This window comes from Polypterus senegalus, chromosome 2, assembly GCF_016835505.1.
Source record: "Polypterus senegalus isolate Bchr_013 chromosome 2, ASM1683550v1, whole genome shotgun sequence".
NCBI classification, from domain to species: Eukaryota; Metazoa; Chordata; class Cladistia; order Polypteriformes; family Polypteridae; genus Polypterus; species Polypterus senegalus.
The window spans coordinates 148663575-148677793 of record NC_053155.1 but is presented as its reverse complement, the minus strand read 5'-3'; the positions used below and the strand labels follow the sequence as shown (position 1 = coordinate 148677793).

Below are 14219 nucleotides of genomic sequence, written 5' to 3'. Positions count from 1 at the left end.
CCTGGCGTCCCGGCCGGGTCATGGCCCCTGGCATCCCTGACAATATATATATATATATATATATATATATATATATATATATATATATATATATATATATATATATATATATATAAAACTGAGCAACATGCTTTTACTTTATCTGTTTTTACTTCCTCCACACAGTAGTGTGACACTGAATATTAGTCTACTACCATAAGTAGGACATGTCCTACTCTTACGGGCTTAGGGAATTTTATTGGCGTGTGCATATTTTCATGCTTGAATCCTTGCAAATGGGATTGTATTAATGAGTCCCTTGTTCCTAGAGTTTTACTTTGTGACCCTTTTTCCGATTTGACGATAGTTCCTCATCTTATCTAGCTGTCGATCGGATCAATGTGTGTTTCTCCAGCCAGTACTCTTTCAAGAAAGCCTAAATGCTAGAGAAATGATCTGTTTTAGGCAGGGATGAGCAGGCAGTGACTTAACTGCAGCTTCTCTAAGTTGCTTTAGGCATTATCCACAGTCTGTAAGATGAGACAAAGAGCACACATTTTAACCTTTGTCTTTTGTCGTTTAAATGCAAAATAATAAATAATGCAATCTGAAAACAATTTAAACTAGCTTGCCTGTTTATATGATATAACAGTCAATAAAAATAGAAAATGGAACAACAGTAGATATGTATTATATACAGTCAACTCCAGAAATATCGGCACCCTTCATTTAAAATTGCAAAAATTAATATAAAAGGGACCGCACATGCAATGAGTTATATTTTGTGCTTAAACAATTGGGTAAGCATCATGCTTTTATTGTTCTTTTAGTAACGCAAACTTTCATAATAAGGCAGATTTGAAAAATTACTATAATAATTAGCACATAAATGGATTTGATTTAATTCACATCAATTTCACTGATTTTGTCCAATTAACTTATGTGCACATTTATTATCTCTGCTATCACTATATATGAGTATATGCTTGATTAAAATCATGCCCAAATTTTAATGGTAGTGGTACATTTATTTGTAAAAGTCATATGAATTTTTAGCCAAAAACAAAAATTAAACTCTGTTTCTGGTGTACAATCGGGCCTGCTGATACAAAAAGTAAAAATCTGTTCTGTATATTATAAACTGAAGTTTCATACAGCACAATTTTAGTAACACTGAATTGGAGAAGCACTATGTATATGGACTCTTACACAGTGTTAAGCAGTGATGAAGGAACTGTCAATACCAAAGTGCAAAGAAATTATTAAAAAAAATCCAGTATAAATCACATGAGTATATAATTGGCAGATATTTATCTTACAACTTGATTTATAAAAAGAAAAAAAAAGGCTTCTTCTCTAGTCTTGCTGGGAGGCTGGACAGTCTGTCCACTACAAAGACACCCATTGTACTGAATTTAGGAGCTGAAGGCATTAGAGTGTTGAATAGGCATTAAATGTTGAATAGGCATTTAAGAGGTACTGTATTATAAGATGATTACTCATTTAACTTTGTAATTGTAATTTTAAGTGTATTGAAGTAGGGACAACATATGAAATGTATCAAGCTGACTTCATATTAAAATAACTAAATGCCCACCAACATTCAAGCTTGCAGCCATGTACCAGGGAGAATGTAATTTCTGTACACAGTTTACTGGCCATTGTTTGCTCTGTGCTTGAAATAAAGACAAATAAATTCATGTAATTGCCATCACTGTCATTGAGTGTCATTCCCTTATTCCTGCTGTGACATCTGCTGTATTCTTTGCTGCAGTGGCAGATTTTTGGATAAACTACATCTCATTCTGTGGCCTGAGAACTCATGCTGAATTGGATGGCAAGCTAGTTACAGAATTGATCTACGTACACAGCAAACTGATGATTGTGGATGACAACACTGTCATAATTGGTAAATTGGAGGGCACAAAACTCGTAAAAACTAATCTATCTATCTATCTATCTATCTATCTATCTATCTATCTATCTATCTATCTATCTATCTATCTATCTATCTATCTATCTATCTACTGTATCTATAGTCACTACTTTATCTGTCTCTCTAGCTGTTGCAATGGGCTGACTACCAGCAGTTCACAGTGTAAGTGCTACTATGTCAGTTTATTTGTTACTAGTTTAGTGTTTCTTATGTCTCTGTACTAGATCCCAGCTATTTCTTAGACAGGCTCCGCACAGGTCATTGTAAGGAGTCACCTAGGAGGTTCCAACAGGACACTAGCGGGCATATAGTGCCAGATGCATAATGCTGTTCTTCATACACAGGCAGGTATTTGGCTGTCATGGAGTCAAAGGACCTTAAAGGACAAAGCTATGTCTAGGGCTGCAGTGACATCAAGTGCATCTAGAAGGAGTTATGACTTGGTTTCCCCTAGTGCAAGTGTAGATCTATTCCGGACCTAGATGTAATTCTAAGTAGAACTAGAAAAGGAATAAACCCTCTTAGATTAAGAACTAAAGGAGCTTGGAGGTGGTAAGGTAGATTGGATTTTATTATTGTGGTGGCAGGTGGATCAGCCAGCCCTTCTGTTTAAGCAGGGCACTAACCTTTGTAGCTTTACATATGTTAAAAAATAGCACAAAAGCTAACAAATTAGAAAAGGAATTTTTCTAGGAAGTAATCATTAAAGAAATCATGTTAAAATTTTAGACAAGTTAGTAATTTGATATCAGTTTATTTCTTTGAGTCACCACCCCAAGTCTGGCTAACAGCCATGCTCTCTATCCAACTGTTTAATGAATGATTCAGACTTGAGACACACTAAGGCACTATTTTCTTCACTTCTTTCTTTTTCTATTTGCATTTTTTAGCAACGAATATACACCTTCATCACTTGTTTTACTGTAAATGCACGAGAGAAGGCAAAAACAAATAGACATTACCAACATTGACTGACGCTCAGGGCTTACATGAGTTTTCTTTGGCTTTCTTTACTTTCTTCACAATATCAAGATCAAGTATTTGCTTCCATAGATTATTTTCTTTTGAGTGCAGAAAATATTGTGTTTCCCATGTTGTCATCATACATTCTAGTAATTAAGTGAATTTTGTTGCTGTATTTGACAATTACAAAAATAATTCAGTATACGCAATAAGAGTTTCCGCATGTCAGAAGGTGACAAGCTAATGCTCAACATGAAAAAGATTAAAAGCAATTTGTTGCTTAACCTACAGCTATTGGCAATGGAAACCTGCTAGGCTCTGACCTTTAATGAAATCATAACTACTGTCTATCATGAATATTTTGCTGGATAATTGTTTGCATTAGGTGACATAAGGTTATGAAACTGTGAGTCATTTTGAGGACCTATTTTTTTGTATTGGTATGAATAGTGGTCGCTTTTAAAATGTTTATTTTTTCTTGTTATTAAAGTAAAAAAAAATACTGTTACTTTTAAAATAGTTAAAAAAGATTTTTACAGAGTGCAGAAAAGGCATTTTTTATTTAAGTATGAAGTCTGTGAAGAAAAAGTCTGTTAATAGCCCAGCAGAGGGCACTCCACACAAAGAATAAATTAGAAGTGCAAGTCCTGTGCAAGGTGAGCCACACACAAAATGATAAGGGGAAAATCTGTTCTGTTATGTATGATATGTAGTCAGGATCTTTTTTTGCCAATAATTACACCCTGTATAAAAGTGAAAATATCCTTCCATTTATATAATTCAATATCTAAACATGAAAGTCAGCCTGTTGAAAGTGTGTGTAGGACATGGTAATGAAAAATCTCATATTTGAATCACGTACATAATATTAGCATAATCAGTAGGAAAAAGAGCCAGCCTATGCTAATTATAACCAATGTTTTCAACAGGGTCTGCCAACATCAATGATAGAAGCATGCTGGGAAAGAGAGATAGCGAGATAGCTGTCATAGTTGAAGACACAGAATTTGTGCCCTCTGTAATGGATGGCAAAGACTACAAAGCTGGACGATTTGCTCTTTCACTAAGACTCAAGTGCTTCAGGTATTATTGTCAACTTGTTTGCCTCTTTTGGAATAAACAAAGTATCAAATAACCTTTATGTTTACATTAATTTTCTACATCCAAGGTTGTTTTATAAAGATCTATGATGTAATTGTTAGTATATTTATATGATTTTTATAATTGAAGCTGAGGTAAGTGAAGTCCTTTCAACATATGAGGAAGACTTCAGAGTTGCAGTCGTCACCATCCACAAACTGAGAATATTCAGAAGTTACTCAAAAAGATAAGAGGATGTGGGGTTACATAAAACTGTGTGCCAAGTAGAAATCAAAGGAAGTTGTACTTATGCCCTATTGATACCACATCTGGAATATCACGTACTGTAATAAATAAATAAATGAATACCAGATTAAGTGCAGAGATAAACTGATTATGGGGTGTGGTGGACGGCCGGGGCCCTTGCCTGGCCGGGATGCCTCTTCTAGATAGATAGATAGATACTTTATTCTGTATATGGTCCGGGGGAAGAGGCATGTACTGATCAGTATCTTCCCCGGGACACTAGATGGGAGCCCCCCTGGGTAGCAGTGGTGCCTCAAATTCCCACAGGGCTCTATGGGAGATGGAGTTCTCTACGACCCTGTTGGGATTCGGGGGTGCCACCATGGGGTGCTGCAGTGGTACCTGAGCCCTTGTGGGCGGTTCTTCCACCACACCCGGACGTACAGCTGGAAATCAGTCATCAAACACCTGGAGCACTTCCGGGTGGTCTATAAAAGGAGCTAGCAGCCACCCCTCTGGGAGCCAGAGTCGGGAGGAGGGAAACAAACCTTGCTGGAAAGAGGAGTGGAGGAGATAAAGAGGAAAAAGAACTGTGATGTGTTTATGGGACTGTGTTGTGCCTTTGGGAACGGGAAAGGTGTTGCCTACTGGAGAAAGAAAAAGATTTATCTGTTTTATCAGTGTGCCTCCCGTGTCTGTCTGTGTCGGGTCAGGCGTTGATATAGCATCCTTTGTCACAGGGGTTGTTTGGTATGAGCTAGAAACAAGTCTTTTCAGTTTAAGTAAACAGGAATTAAGAGGTGACATGATATAAGCTATTAAAATGCTTAAAATTGTTTGGAAAAAGAATGAATAAATAATACCCACTTTACAATAACATTATCCTTGATGATCAGAATAGAGTAGAGAATAAAAAACAAAAAAGATGTGGATGACCTTTAGCTATTACAGTGGAAAGTACTCACAGCGCATCACTTTTTCCACATTTTGTTATGTTACAGCCTTATTCCAAAATGGATTAAATTCATTTTTTTCCTCAGAATTCTACACACAACACTCCATAATGACAACGTAAAAAAGTTTACTTGAGGTTTGTGCAAATTTATTAAAAATGAAAAAAAAACTGAGAAATCACATGAAATACATAAGTATTCACAGCCTTTGCTCAATACTTTGTCGATGTACCTTTGGCAGCAATTACAGCCACAAGTATTTTTGAATATGATGCCACAAGCTTGGCACACGTATCCTTGGCCAGTTTTGCCCATTCCTCTTTGCAGCACCACTCAAGCTCCATCAGGTTGGATGGGAAGCGTCGGTGCACAGCCATTTTAAGATCTCTCCAGAGATGTTCAATCGGATTCAAGTCTGGGCTCTGGCTGGGCCACTCAAGGACATTCGCAGAGTTGTCCTGAAGCCACTCCTTTGATATATTGGCTGTGTGCTTAGGGTCGTTGTCTTGCTCAAAGATGAACCGTCACCCCAGTCTGAGGTCAAGAGCACTCTGGAGCAGGTTTTCATCCAGGATGTCTCTGTACATTGCAGCAGTCATCTTTTCCTTTATCCTGACTAGTCTCCCAGTTCCTGCCGCTGAAAAACATCCCCACAGCATGATGCTGCAACCAGCATGCTTCACTGTAGGGATGGTATTGGCCTGCTGATGAGCGTTGCCTGGTTTCCTCCAAACATGACGCCTGGCATACACCAAAGAGTTCAATCTTTGTCTCATCAGACCAGAGAATTTTGTTTCTCATGGTCTGGGAATCCTTCAGGTGCCTTTTGACAAACTCTAGGCGGGCTGCCATGTGCCTTTTACTAAGGAGTGGCTTCTGTCTAGTAACTCTACCATACAGGCCTGATTGGTGGATTGCTGCAGAGATGGTTGTCCTTCTGGAAGGTTCTCCTCTCACCACAGAGGACCTCTGGAGCTCTGACAGAGTGACCATTGGGTTCTTGGTCACCTCCCTTACTAAGGCCCTTCTCCCCTGATCACTCAGTTTAGATGGCCAGTCAGCTCTAGGAAGAGTCCTGGTGGTTTCGAACTTCTTCCACTTACAGATGATGGAGGCCACTGTGCTCATTGGGACCTTCAAAGCAGCAGAACTTTTTCTGTAACCTTCCCCAGATTTGTGCCTCGAGACAATCCTGTCTCGGAAGTCTGCAGACAATTCCTTTGACTTCATGCTTGGTTTGTGCTCTGACATGAACTGTCAACGGTGGGACCTTATATAGACAGGTGTGTGCCTTTCCAAATCATGTCCAATCAACTGAATTTACCTCAGGTGGACTCCAATTAAGCTGCAGAAACATCTCAAGGATGATCAGGGGAAACAGGATGGACCTGAGCTCAATTTTGAGCTTCATGGCAAAGACTGTTAATACTTATGTACATGTGCTTTCTCAATTTTTTTATTTTTAATAAATTTCCAAAAAACTCAAGTAAACTTTTTTCACTTTGTCATTATGGGGTGTTGTGTGTAGAATTCTGAGGAAAAAAAATAATTTCATCCATTTTGGAATAAGGCTGTAACATAACAAAATGTGGAAAAAGTGATGCGCTGTGAATACTTTCCGGATGCACTGTATGTCATTAAAAAATGACTGAGCAGTCAGTTTTTAAATATGAGCTAACACCAGTGTAAAAAAGAAAACTATTTAAAAAATGTGTGAAAAGACAATTGGAGCACACACTATCTACACACTATGTGTTATTTAACATTCAGGCAATATATCATTATGCAAATAATGACTCATAAGAAATGTCTATCATTGGTTTTGACTGCCCTCACATATCCAACCACTTTTATCTTGCAGGTTGGTTTTAGGATTACTTGAAGATTTTTGTGTGGATGTAAGTGATCCCATTTGTGACAGGTTTTATAAGGAGATCTGGATGGTTACTGCTGCAAGGAACGCTAGTGTCTATGATAAGGCAAGTATTATGTACTCATTTGAACAGGCTGTACTAATAGTGTAAATAATCTTTAGGTTAAAGGAAGACTGCAGCTTGTGCTTGTTTTATTTTACACTACTTGTATTTTAATCATTGTTCACTTTTCATGAAAATCATATAATTCACACACATAAAAATGCAGATTAGTTTAAACACACAATAAAAAAGGAATTCCAAACTGAATAATATAAATGGATCCTAGTAATATCTGCCTATTAACATTATCGATGCGCTATGGCTAGCTGACAACAGAGGAGAGGGAACCTAAAACTCCAATCAATAGCATTCTTTGAAAAAACAAATCTATGGGGGGTCCACGGTCAGTTATAACAAAGTCAAAAGACAAACTTAAACGTCTGGAAACCTAGGGCAACTGGCTGTCCATATCCTACTCGGCATTCCAGAGAATAAGACTGTGCTGGGTTGTCAGGAAAGAGGACACAATCCTTTCAACCTTTTGATTTCAAAGTTGCCATTTACTGCTGATGGCCTTTTCCTTTGAGCTGGAGTAACAAGTGCCACATCAGGATTAAATGAAGAGATACAGAACAAAGGAGTGTCAGTAATGGTTTATAATTATTGTAATTCTATTTTTGTACAAATGACTAACAAACAGAGATGTAATATGCACAGCTATTGAGCAGCTCTAATCAGAGTATGCTATACTAAAATAGTGAGTCTTCAGCTTGGATTTAGAATGAGGGAACATCTCTTATATAAGCAAACAAATCATTCCATAGTGTTGAGGCCCTATAACTGAGTCAGTGCAATCTTAAAAACTTCTGAAAGGACAATATCTTTTTAACCTGGAGCTGTGTCTGAAATTTCATATTGCCTAACATTTTTTGAAGGAGCATGCAAAGCTGGAGCATTACAAAGTCAAGTCTACTAAAATACAGTAGCCAATGAGCCTGTCTAGCATTAAGTAGGTTTGTCAATTTTAAATGCATCAAGAATGTAAACCCTCTGACTAAAGGCACCATTCTTCAAAGTCTAATTTTATGGTGAGTAATTCTAGATTCGCCATTTAATTTTCTTCAGTATGAGTTAGTTTTTTTTCTCAAGAGAGAGGTACATGGATGTAGTTTTCCTGTATTCTAAAAATGCTGGAAAAATAGCACACCTACTTTGACTTCAAATGAAAGTGAAATATCAGGATGACTTAGAATGGGAGCAGTGGTAGACATTTCATTGAAAGATTCAAATGCCTTTATGGTCCATGCAAAATATTGCAAAAATTTCCTAGTGAGTGATGTTGTTAGTGCTGAATTAAAATTAATAATAAAAATCCAAAAATAATTGAAATTGCTTTTGGTTGGTTTCTTTCCAGTCCAGATTTTAATAAGTCTGTAAATCCAGTTTATGGAAGTATGTTAAATTAATTTAATTACAGTTGAAGATATCTAAGCCCATTTAAAATATCTCTAAATTACATTTTGGCTCACCATAGCTAAAAACACTGATGTCTGATAAAGTGACTGTTGAGGACATTTATGACCTGAGGCTGTCCCTCAATCGATGGCTTTGTACTATTTGGCAGAATGAGAGGTGAAGACACATTACTATGCAGCCTGGCTGAGTTCTTTAATAATACAGTTTGCCCTTTTAAAGCAGCATGTGTTATACAGACAGCTAAAGGCATTGGTTAGTGTACTTTAAAATAGCTGAGGTATCATGTGTCAACTTCAGGTTATCAATGATAGACACTCCAAGAAATGTAAAGCTTTTTAACCTCTCAACAGCATCTTCCGTGATATACACTAGATGGATGCATGATCTGCTCCATGAAGTATATGATCAGCTCCTGAATTTTGTAACATGAAAGGATAGTCTTAGGCTAAATCTCTTCTTTATGTGTGGTGTCAGTGAGGTGTATGATGATAGGTTCATCAGAAACCGCTAGAAACACAAACAAACAGTAAAACACAAGAGCTTAGGATGTTTGATGAAACAAGAAGAGAACATTCAGTTAATCAGGCTTGTTTGGTTAGCTAAGAGCTATGTTGTCCCCGTATCTCACCCAGACATTTTATTTAAGTTGTCAGTGTTTTTGTTTAAATTATGTATCTCAGTAGTTAAAAAAATGTTAAAAATCCAATTTCCAAGAAAAGAAGAAAGTCTTCACCATGGTGTAGAACTTAGAATATAATTTCCCTCAAAAATGCAAATTAGCCTACAAAACATGTAATTTTGATTCAAAATGGAAAACAATTGTAGCTAAGGAAGGAAGAATGAGACTGAGTAGCTCTTTTCTTTCTTTTCCCTCTGTCCTCAGATGGATTTCCCCCTTGTTTTAAAGCATCTCCAGCACGCCTGAGTTAGTAACTCCAGCCATCAATTCAAGCCTCAGTCTGCTGGGCTGAGGAGGTGGGAAAAGCAAACTAAATGATTAGTTAAACCTGCTTTTACCCAAGTACTCAAAAAAAAAAAAAATTAAGAACAATACTTCATCCATTGCAGGTAGAGTGGTGGCTCTGAGGCTAAGGATCTGTGCTGGAAATCAGAAGGTTGCCGGTTTGAATCTTGTAAATGCCAGAAGAGACTCTGCTCTGTTGAGCCCTTGAGCAAGGCCATTAACCTGCAATTGCTTTGTCCTCTGAATGACGTTAACCTGCATCCAGCCCTGCAAGCAGGTCCTCTAACTGGCAGGAGAAACATGGGGATTGGTGGCAGGATCATAAAAAACCTCACACTATTCCAGTGAGGTGCTGAGGTATCCCTTGCTGCACTCAGGCCCCAATCCAAGTGGTTTGTTGTGTGGTAAGTGCGGCAATGCGCTACCAACACATGCTCCCAACCGCTCTATGTTCATCCATCTTAAACTAAATGACACCATATGTATACAGCTCAAATTGAATACGTTATGTATGATAGTTACAGCGTTGCCACATCATATTGTAACACTGCATCATCAAACTTGCTTAATCCAATTCAGAGTTGTGTGTTGGACCAAAATCCATTCTAGCAGCATCGGACATGAGGTCAAAAAGAACCTTGGACAGAAGACCAGTCCACTGCAGCACCCATTAACACACACACACACCTACAAATTCAGTTTAGAACCCTCTGTTAACGTGCCTACAATTTTAGGGCATTTGAGAAGAAACTGGAGTGCACTGAGGATAAACATAAACAGAACATATACAGTAAACTCTACACAGGCAGTGACAGAGCAGGAGAATCAATACTCTGATCGGTAATGCACCAGTCTAACCATTGTGGCTCCTCACATCATACTATCCTGCTGGGTAGTAATTTTGACATTTATACTTATTTTATCTTCAATAGAAAGTCTGTTCTTATCTTTCACACAAATTAACCTGGTGCCTTTTTTTTAATTTCAACTGCAGCATACTCCTTCAAAATCCTTCACAGTGTAGAACTTCTTGTTTTTATTTCCTCATATTTCATTTTTTACTTTTTTTTCTCTGGCTCCCCATATTCAATGCATTCTGTGAAATCATATTATTTCCCACCATCCTTGTTTATACTGTAAATCAGAGAAGAAACCCTTAGTTATTTTTTTATGGTTCTGCTCAGCAGATTGCTGTTATACGTTATGAAGATTCTTTAAACTTTTCCATTTGTTGCGGCCATTTATTATATATTGTAAACACTCGCAAGATGTATACCTGTACAAGAACTTTGCAATGCTCTCTGAAGGATGGATCCACGGTCTCTGATATGTGCACATGCCAGTTTAACCAGACACACGTTTAACTGAGACCTGGTGCAAGTGAGATTCAGAGTGCCAGATAGCTGGGTGAATCGTGGCTATCCCACCTTATCAATCCACCCCTCTTAAACACACCTAACTCCACCCTTTCGTTTTCTATATATTACCATATATTACTGTACGTCATCGTTTTCCTCTGATGATGACACCTGATAGATGTCGACAGCTCAGGAATAAAAGACTATTTTAAGATATTTAACTCATTTCCCCCCTTTGTGGAGTTAATGCTACAAATTGTAATATGTATATTCTTCATTCTCTTTGGAATGCCACCAGTTATTTTTTGTTTTATGTAAGTAACTTTCTCATTGTAGTTATTTTCTGACTACATTATATACTGTATACTTAAGAAAGAATCTGAAGCTTTACATTTTTAATCAATATGAAATCACAAAAACATTCTGGGCAGGAGACTGATGGTTCTTAAATAAATTCTACTTGCTATTATTTCTTTCTGTTCTTTATTCCCATACTATGCACTTTTGCCAATTTGGTCGCTTCATGTTCTTCTTGCCCTGTCACTTGCCCTTGTGCTATCTCTCACTCCTCTTCACCCTTCTGGCACCTTAGAGAGCCCCTTGAGAAAATACTGCAAGTGTTGCATTTTGTCTGTTTTATCCTTTGAGATCAGCATCTATTCTTGCTCTTTTCTTGTGCAGAAATGTCAGTGCCAGGCAGAAATACCTCTGACGCCTCCTTGTACGTGTAACCCATTTTGGATGCTTTGGAGGTGCCCTCTTCATTGTTGGTTATGGCTTTGTCATGCCATGCCCAGGCCCTTGTGCTTTGCTTCATTCATCAGCATGCAGTGGGGCTGAGACACTGGGGTACTTGACTGTTAAGCACAGTGTTGCTTATTCCCTATCACCTTCAGTACGCCTGCTGATATCAGGGTCTGCTCCCACCACTCTGTAATGGAATGATGCATGGGTAAAAGCATCCGTGATGATTTAACGATATCAGCAATACAATATTCTTTTGTAAAGAATGAAACTGGCTTATGTGGATATTCTTCTGTGGACAACATCATATGTAAGAAAAAGTGAGCTTAATACCCTGACCTTCAATAATGATCATTTAAGTGTGCTGGTTCCCATCCCAGGTTGATTCTTGACTTACATTCAATGCTACCATGACATGACCCCAAAACTGGCTTCCATTAGCAATTTGGATGGACAGATCTTCTAATCATCACAGTATTTGAGTTCACTAAACACAAGGATTTTCTACCTACAGGTTTTCAGATGCGTCCCTACTGATGCTGTTCTCAACAATAAAATACTGCGGGAGTACATGTCTCGGCCTTCAATGGCAGCTGAAGACCCACTACAAGCTTTTGAGGAGCTGAGAAAAATCCGTGGCTTTCTGGTCCAGTTTCCTTTTTCTTTTCTGTCAGAGGAGAACCTCTTCCCTTCAATAAACTCTAAAGAAGGCATGATGCCTGTTGAACTTTGGACTTAAGTGCGGTCGTTAAATAACTAACAGCACTCCAACTTCCACAGTTGTTGTGTACTTTGTAAGTGTGTGCTTAGTCTCCATATGACAAAATTTGAAGGGTGAAGGCAAACAAAGACATCATTGTATCTCCAAAGGAACCAAATATGTAAACACTTACAAATAAGATTATGTTACATGCATTATGTAGCAGTATGCTGGGGTCACTAGGTATGTAGCTGTTTACCAGTTCTTATCTGAATACAAGGGGATACAAACCAAATTTATTCATCAGTTCTGCTGCATTGTTTTTGCAGTATTAGAACTCTTGAATTCCATTGTTGTGTCATGTTTTTCAAATCTGAATGTATTGCATTTCATAATAATAAAAAACAAATATGCATTATGTCATGTCATGTAATTTTCTAACCTCCTTAATCCAGACCATAGATGCACGGTGGCCTGGAGTCTATCCTAGCTGGCATACGGACCAAAACGGAAAAAAGCCTGGATAGGGCAAACACACACACCGCAGCCATACTAGGGCCAGTATAGTGTTGCCTATTTATTTAACCTTGTGTGTCTTTGGACGGTGGGAGGAAACCCATGCAGACATAAGGAGAACATGTAAACCCAACACACGGGGGACCCGGGTGTCCTTAATGCAATGCTTCAGCACTGCCATTGAACCACTGTGCCGCCTCAAATACGTATTTGTTCATCTATATTTTTTTCAGTTTTCACTTGACAATTTGTTCACACTGATGTTGTAAAAGTATGACTCTTTATTTATGAAATGGTTATTTGTGAAATTTTAGCATAAGCATTTTTGCATTTTCACACACATTTCTGCATTGTTCATTAGTAACACAATTATTGCACCCACTGAATTGGCATACACACACGTGTATTCCTATGTGCTTCTCATTTTCAGATGATGGCAGGGTCAAGTTTCAGGGGTTTTAGAGTTCCCAAAATTGTTTTTTAATGGAATCTTTACATTGGGCTGAAAAATGTTAAAAAAAAAAAAGAAATGTAAAAGCTAGAGAATAATGAAGGGAAATTGAATAATGTTAAATTATTGCAGACAAGCGGAGCAAACCCCTCAAGAAACACTAATCACAAAAATAAAACATTTATATGTAAAATTAAATAATGGAAGAATTCTAAATACAATAAAAATCTACAATTCAAAAGCAAACATATAAAATACATTTCGGAATGCAACTAAAAAAAATAAAAATTCACAAAGAAAATGAATAACAAGTTCAAACAAAATAAGCAACTACTTAACTGTTATATGATGAAGTCACAAACATGGTGAGAAATGTATGAGGCCTTCTAAATGTCCCATAAAGCAGGTCAGAACCTTCACCCTACTCCGGCTCAAAATGAGAAATTGAGTTTTAAAATTCACAATACCTTAAATTTACCAAACTATATGAAAATGCCCCTCTAGGAAAAGTTAAAGTAACAGCTCTGGCTAAATGAAAAATGTTCCAGCACAAATAATTATAAATTGAGAACTTATTAAAAAGATACATAGAAAACCCCAAAAAATATCAGAAATCCAAAATATAGGTGCAGAGGATATGCCTAAAAAAGGCAATGTTAGGCAAACAATTGACAATCCATAATCCAATGGCAAAATCTAATAACCAGTAGCAAAAATTCACAAAAATCACTACAGAGATTCTCTCAATGATGAACTTACTCCACAAAGTCCAGCAAATTCAATGAACCACTGCTGAGACCATCTCTCACATCTCACTATAAGGGCTGAAGGTGGTTCTTCAGGGTTGTCCCAACTCTTGAGGTTCAATCCACAAAACACAAGGAATGGAGGAACATATAAAGATATCAAACATAAATATTAGCAATAAATAAGCATA

The 14219-nt window shown here is 37.5% G+C and overlaps 1 protein-coding gene across 3 annotated transcripts in view; it reads left to right on the top strand.

Annotated features, from left to right (window-relative positions):
• The window catches only part of si:ch211-168k14.2 (phospholipase D1), a 213282-nt gene extending 200500 nt beyond the window's left edge, over nt 1–12782 (top strand). For 2 of the 3 annotated variants that reach the window (XM_039744794.1, XM_039744793.1), the window contains 4 exons: nt 1754–1888; nt 3808–3961; nt 7019–7136; nt 12130–12782. In XM_039744794.1, coding sequence (XP_039600728.1) covers nt 1754–1888; nt 3808–3961; nt 7019–7136; nt 12130–12354 — 632 coding nt within the window. In that variant the 3' untranslated portion in view covers nt 12355–12782. Of the gene's footprint in view, nt 1–1753; nt 1889–3807; nt 3962–7018; nt 7137–12129 lie in introns of those variants that run through there. The other variant, XM_039744795.1, reaches the window with a different exon arrangement.
• The last annotated feature ends 1437 nt before the right edge of the window (nt 12783–14219 follow it).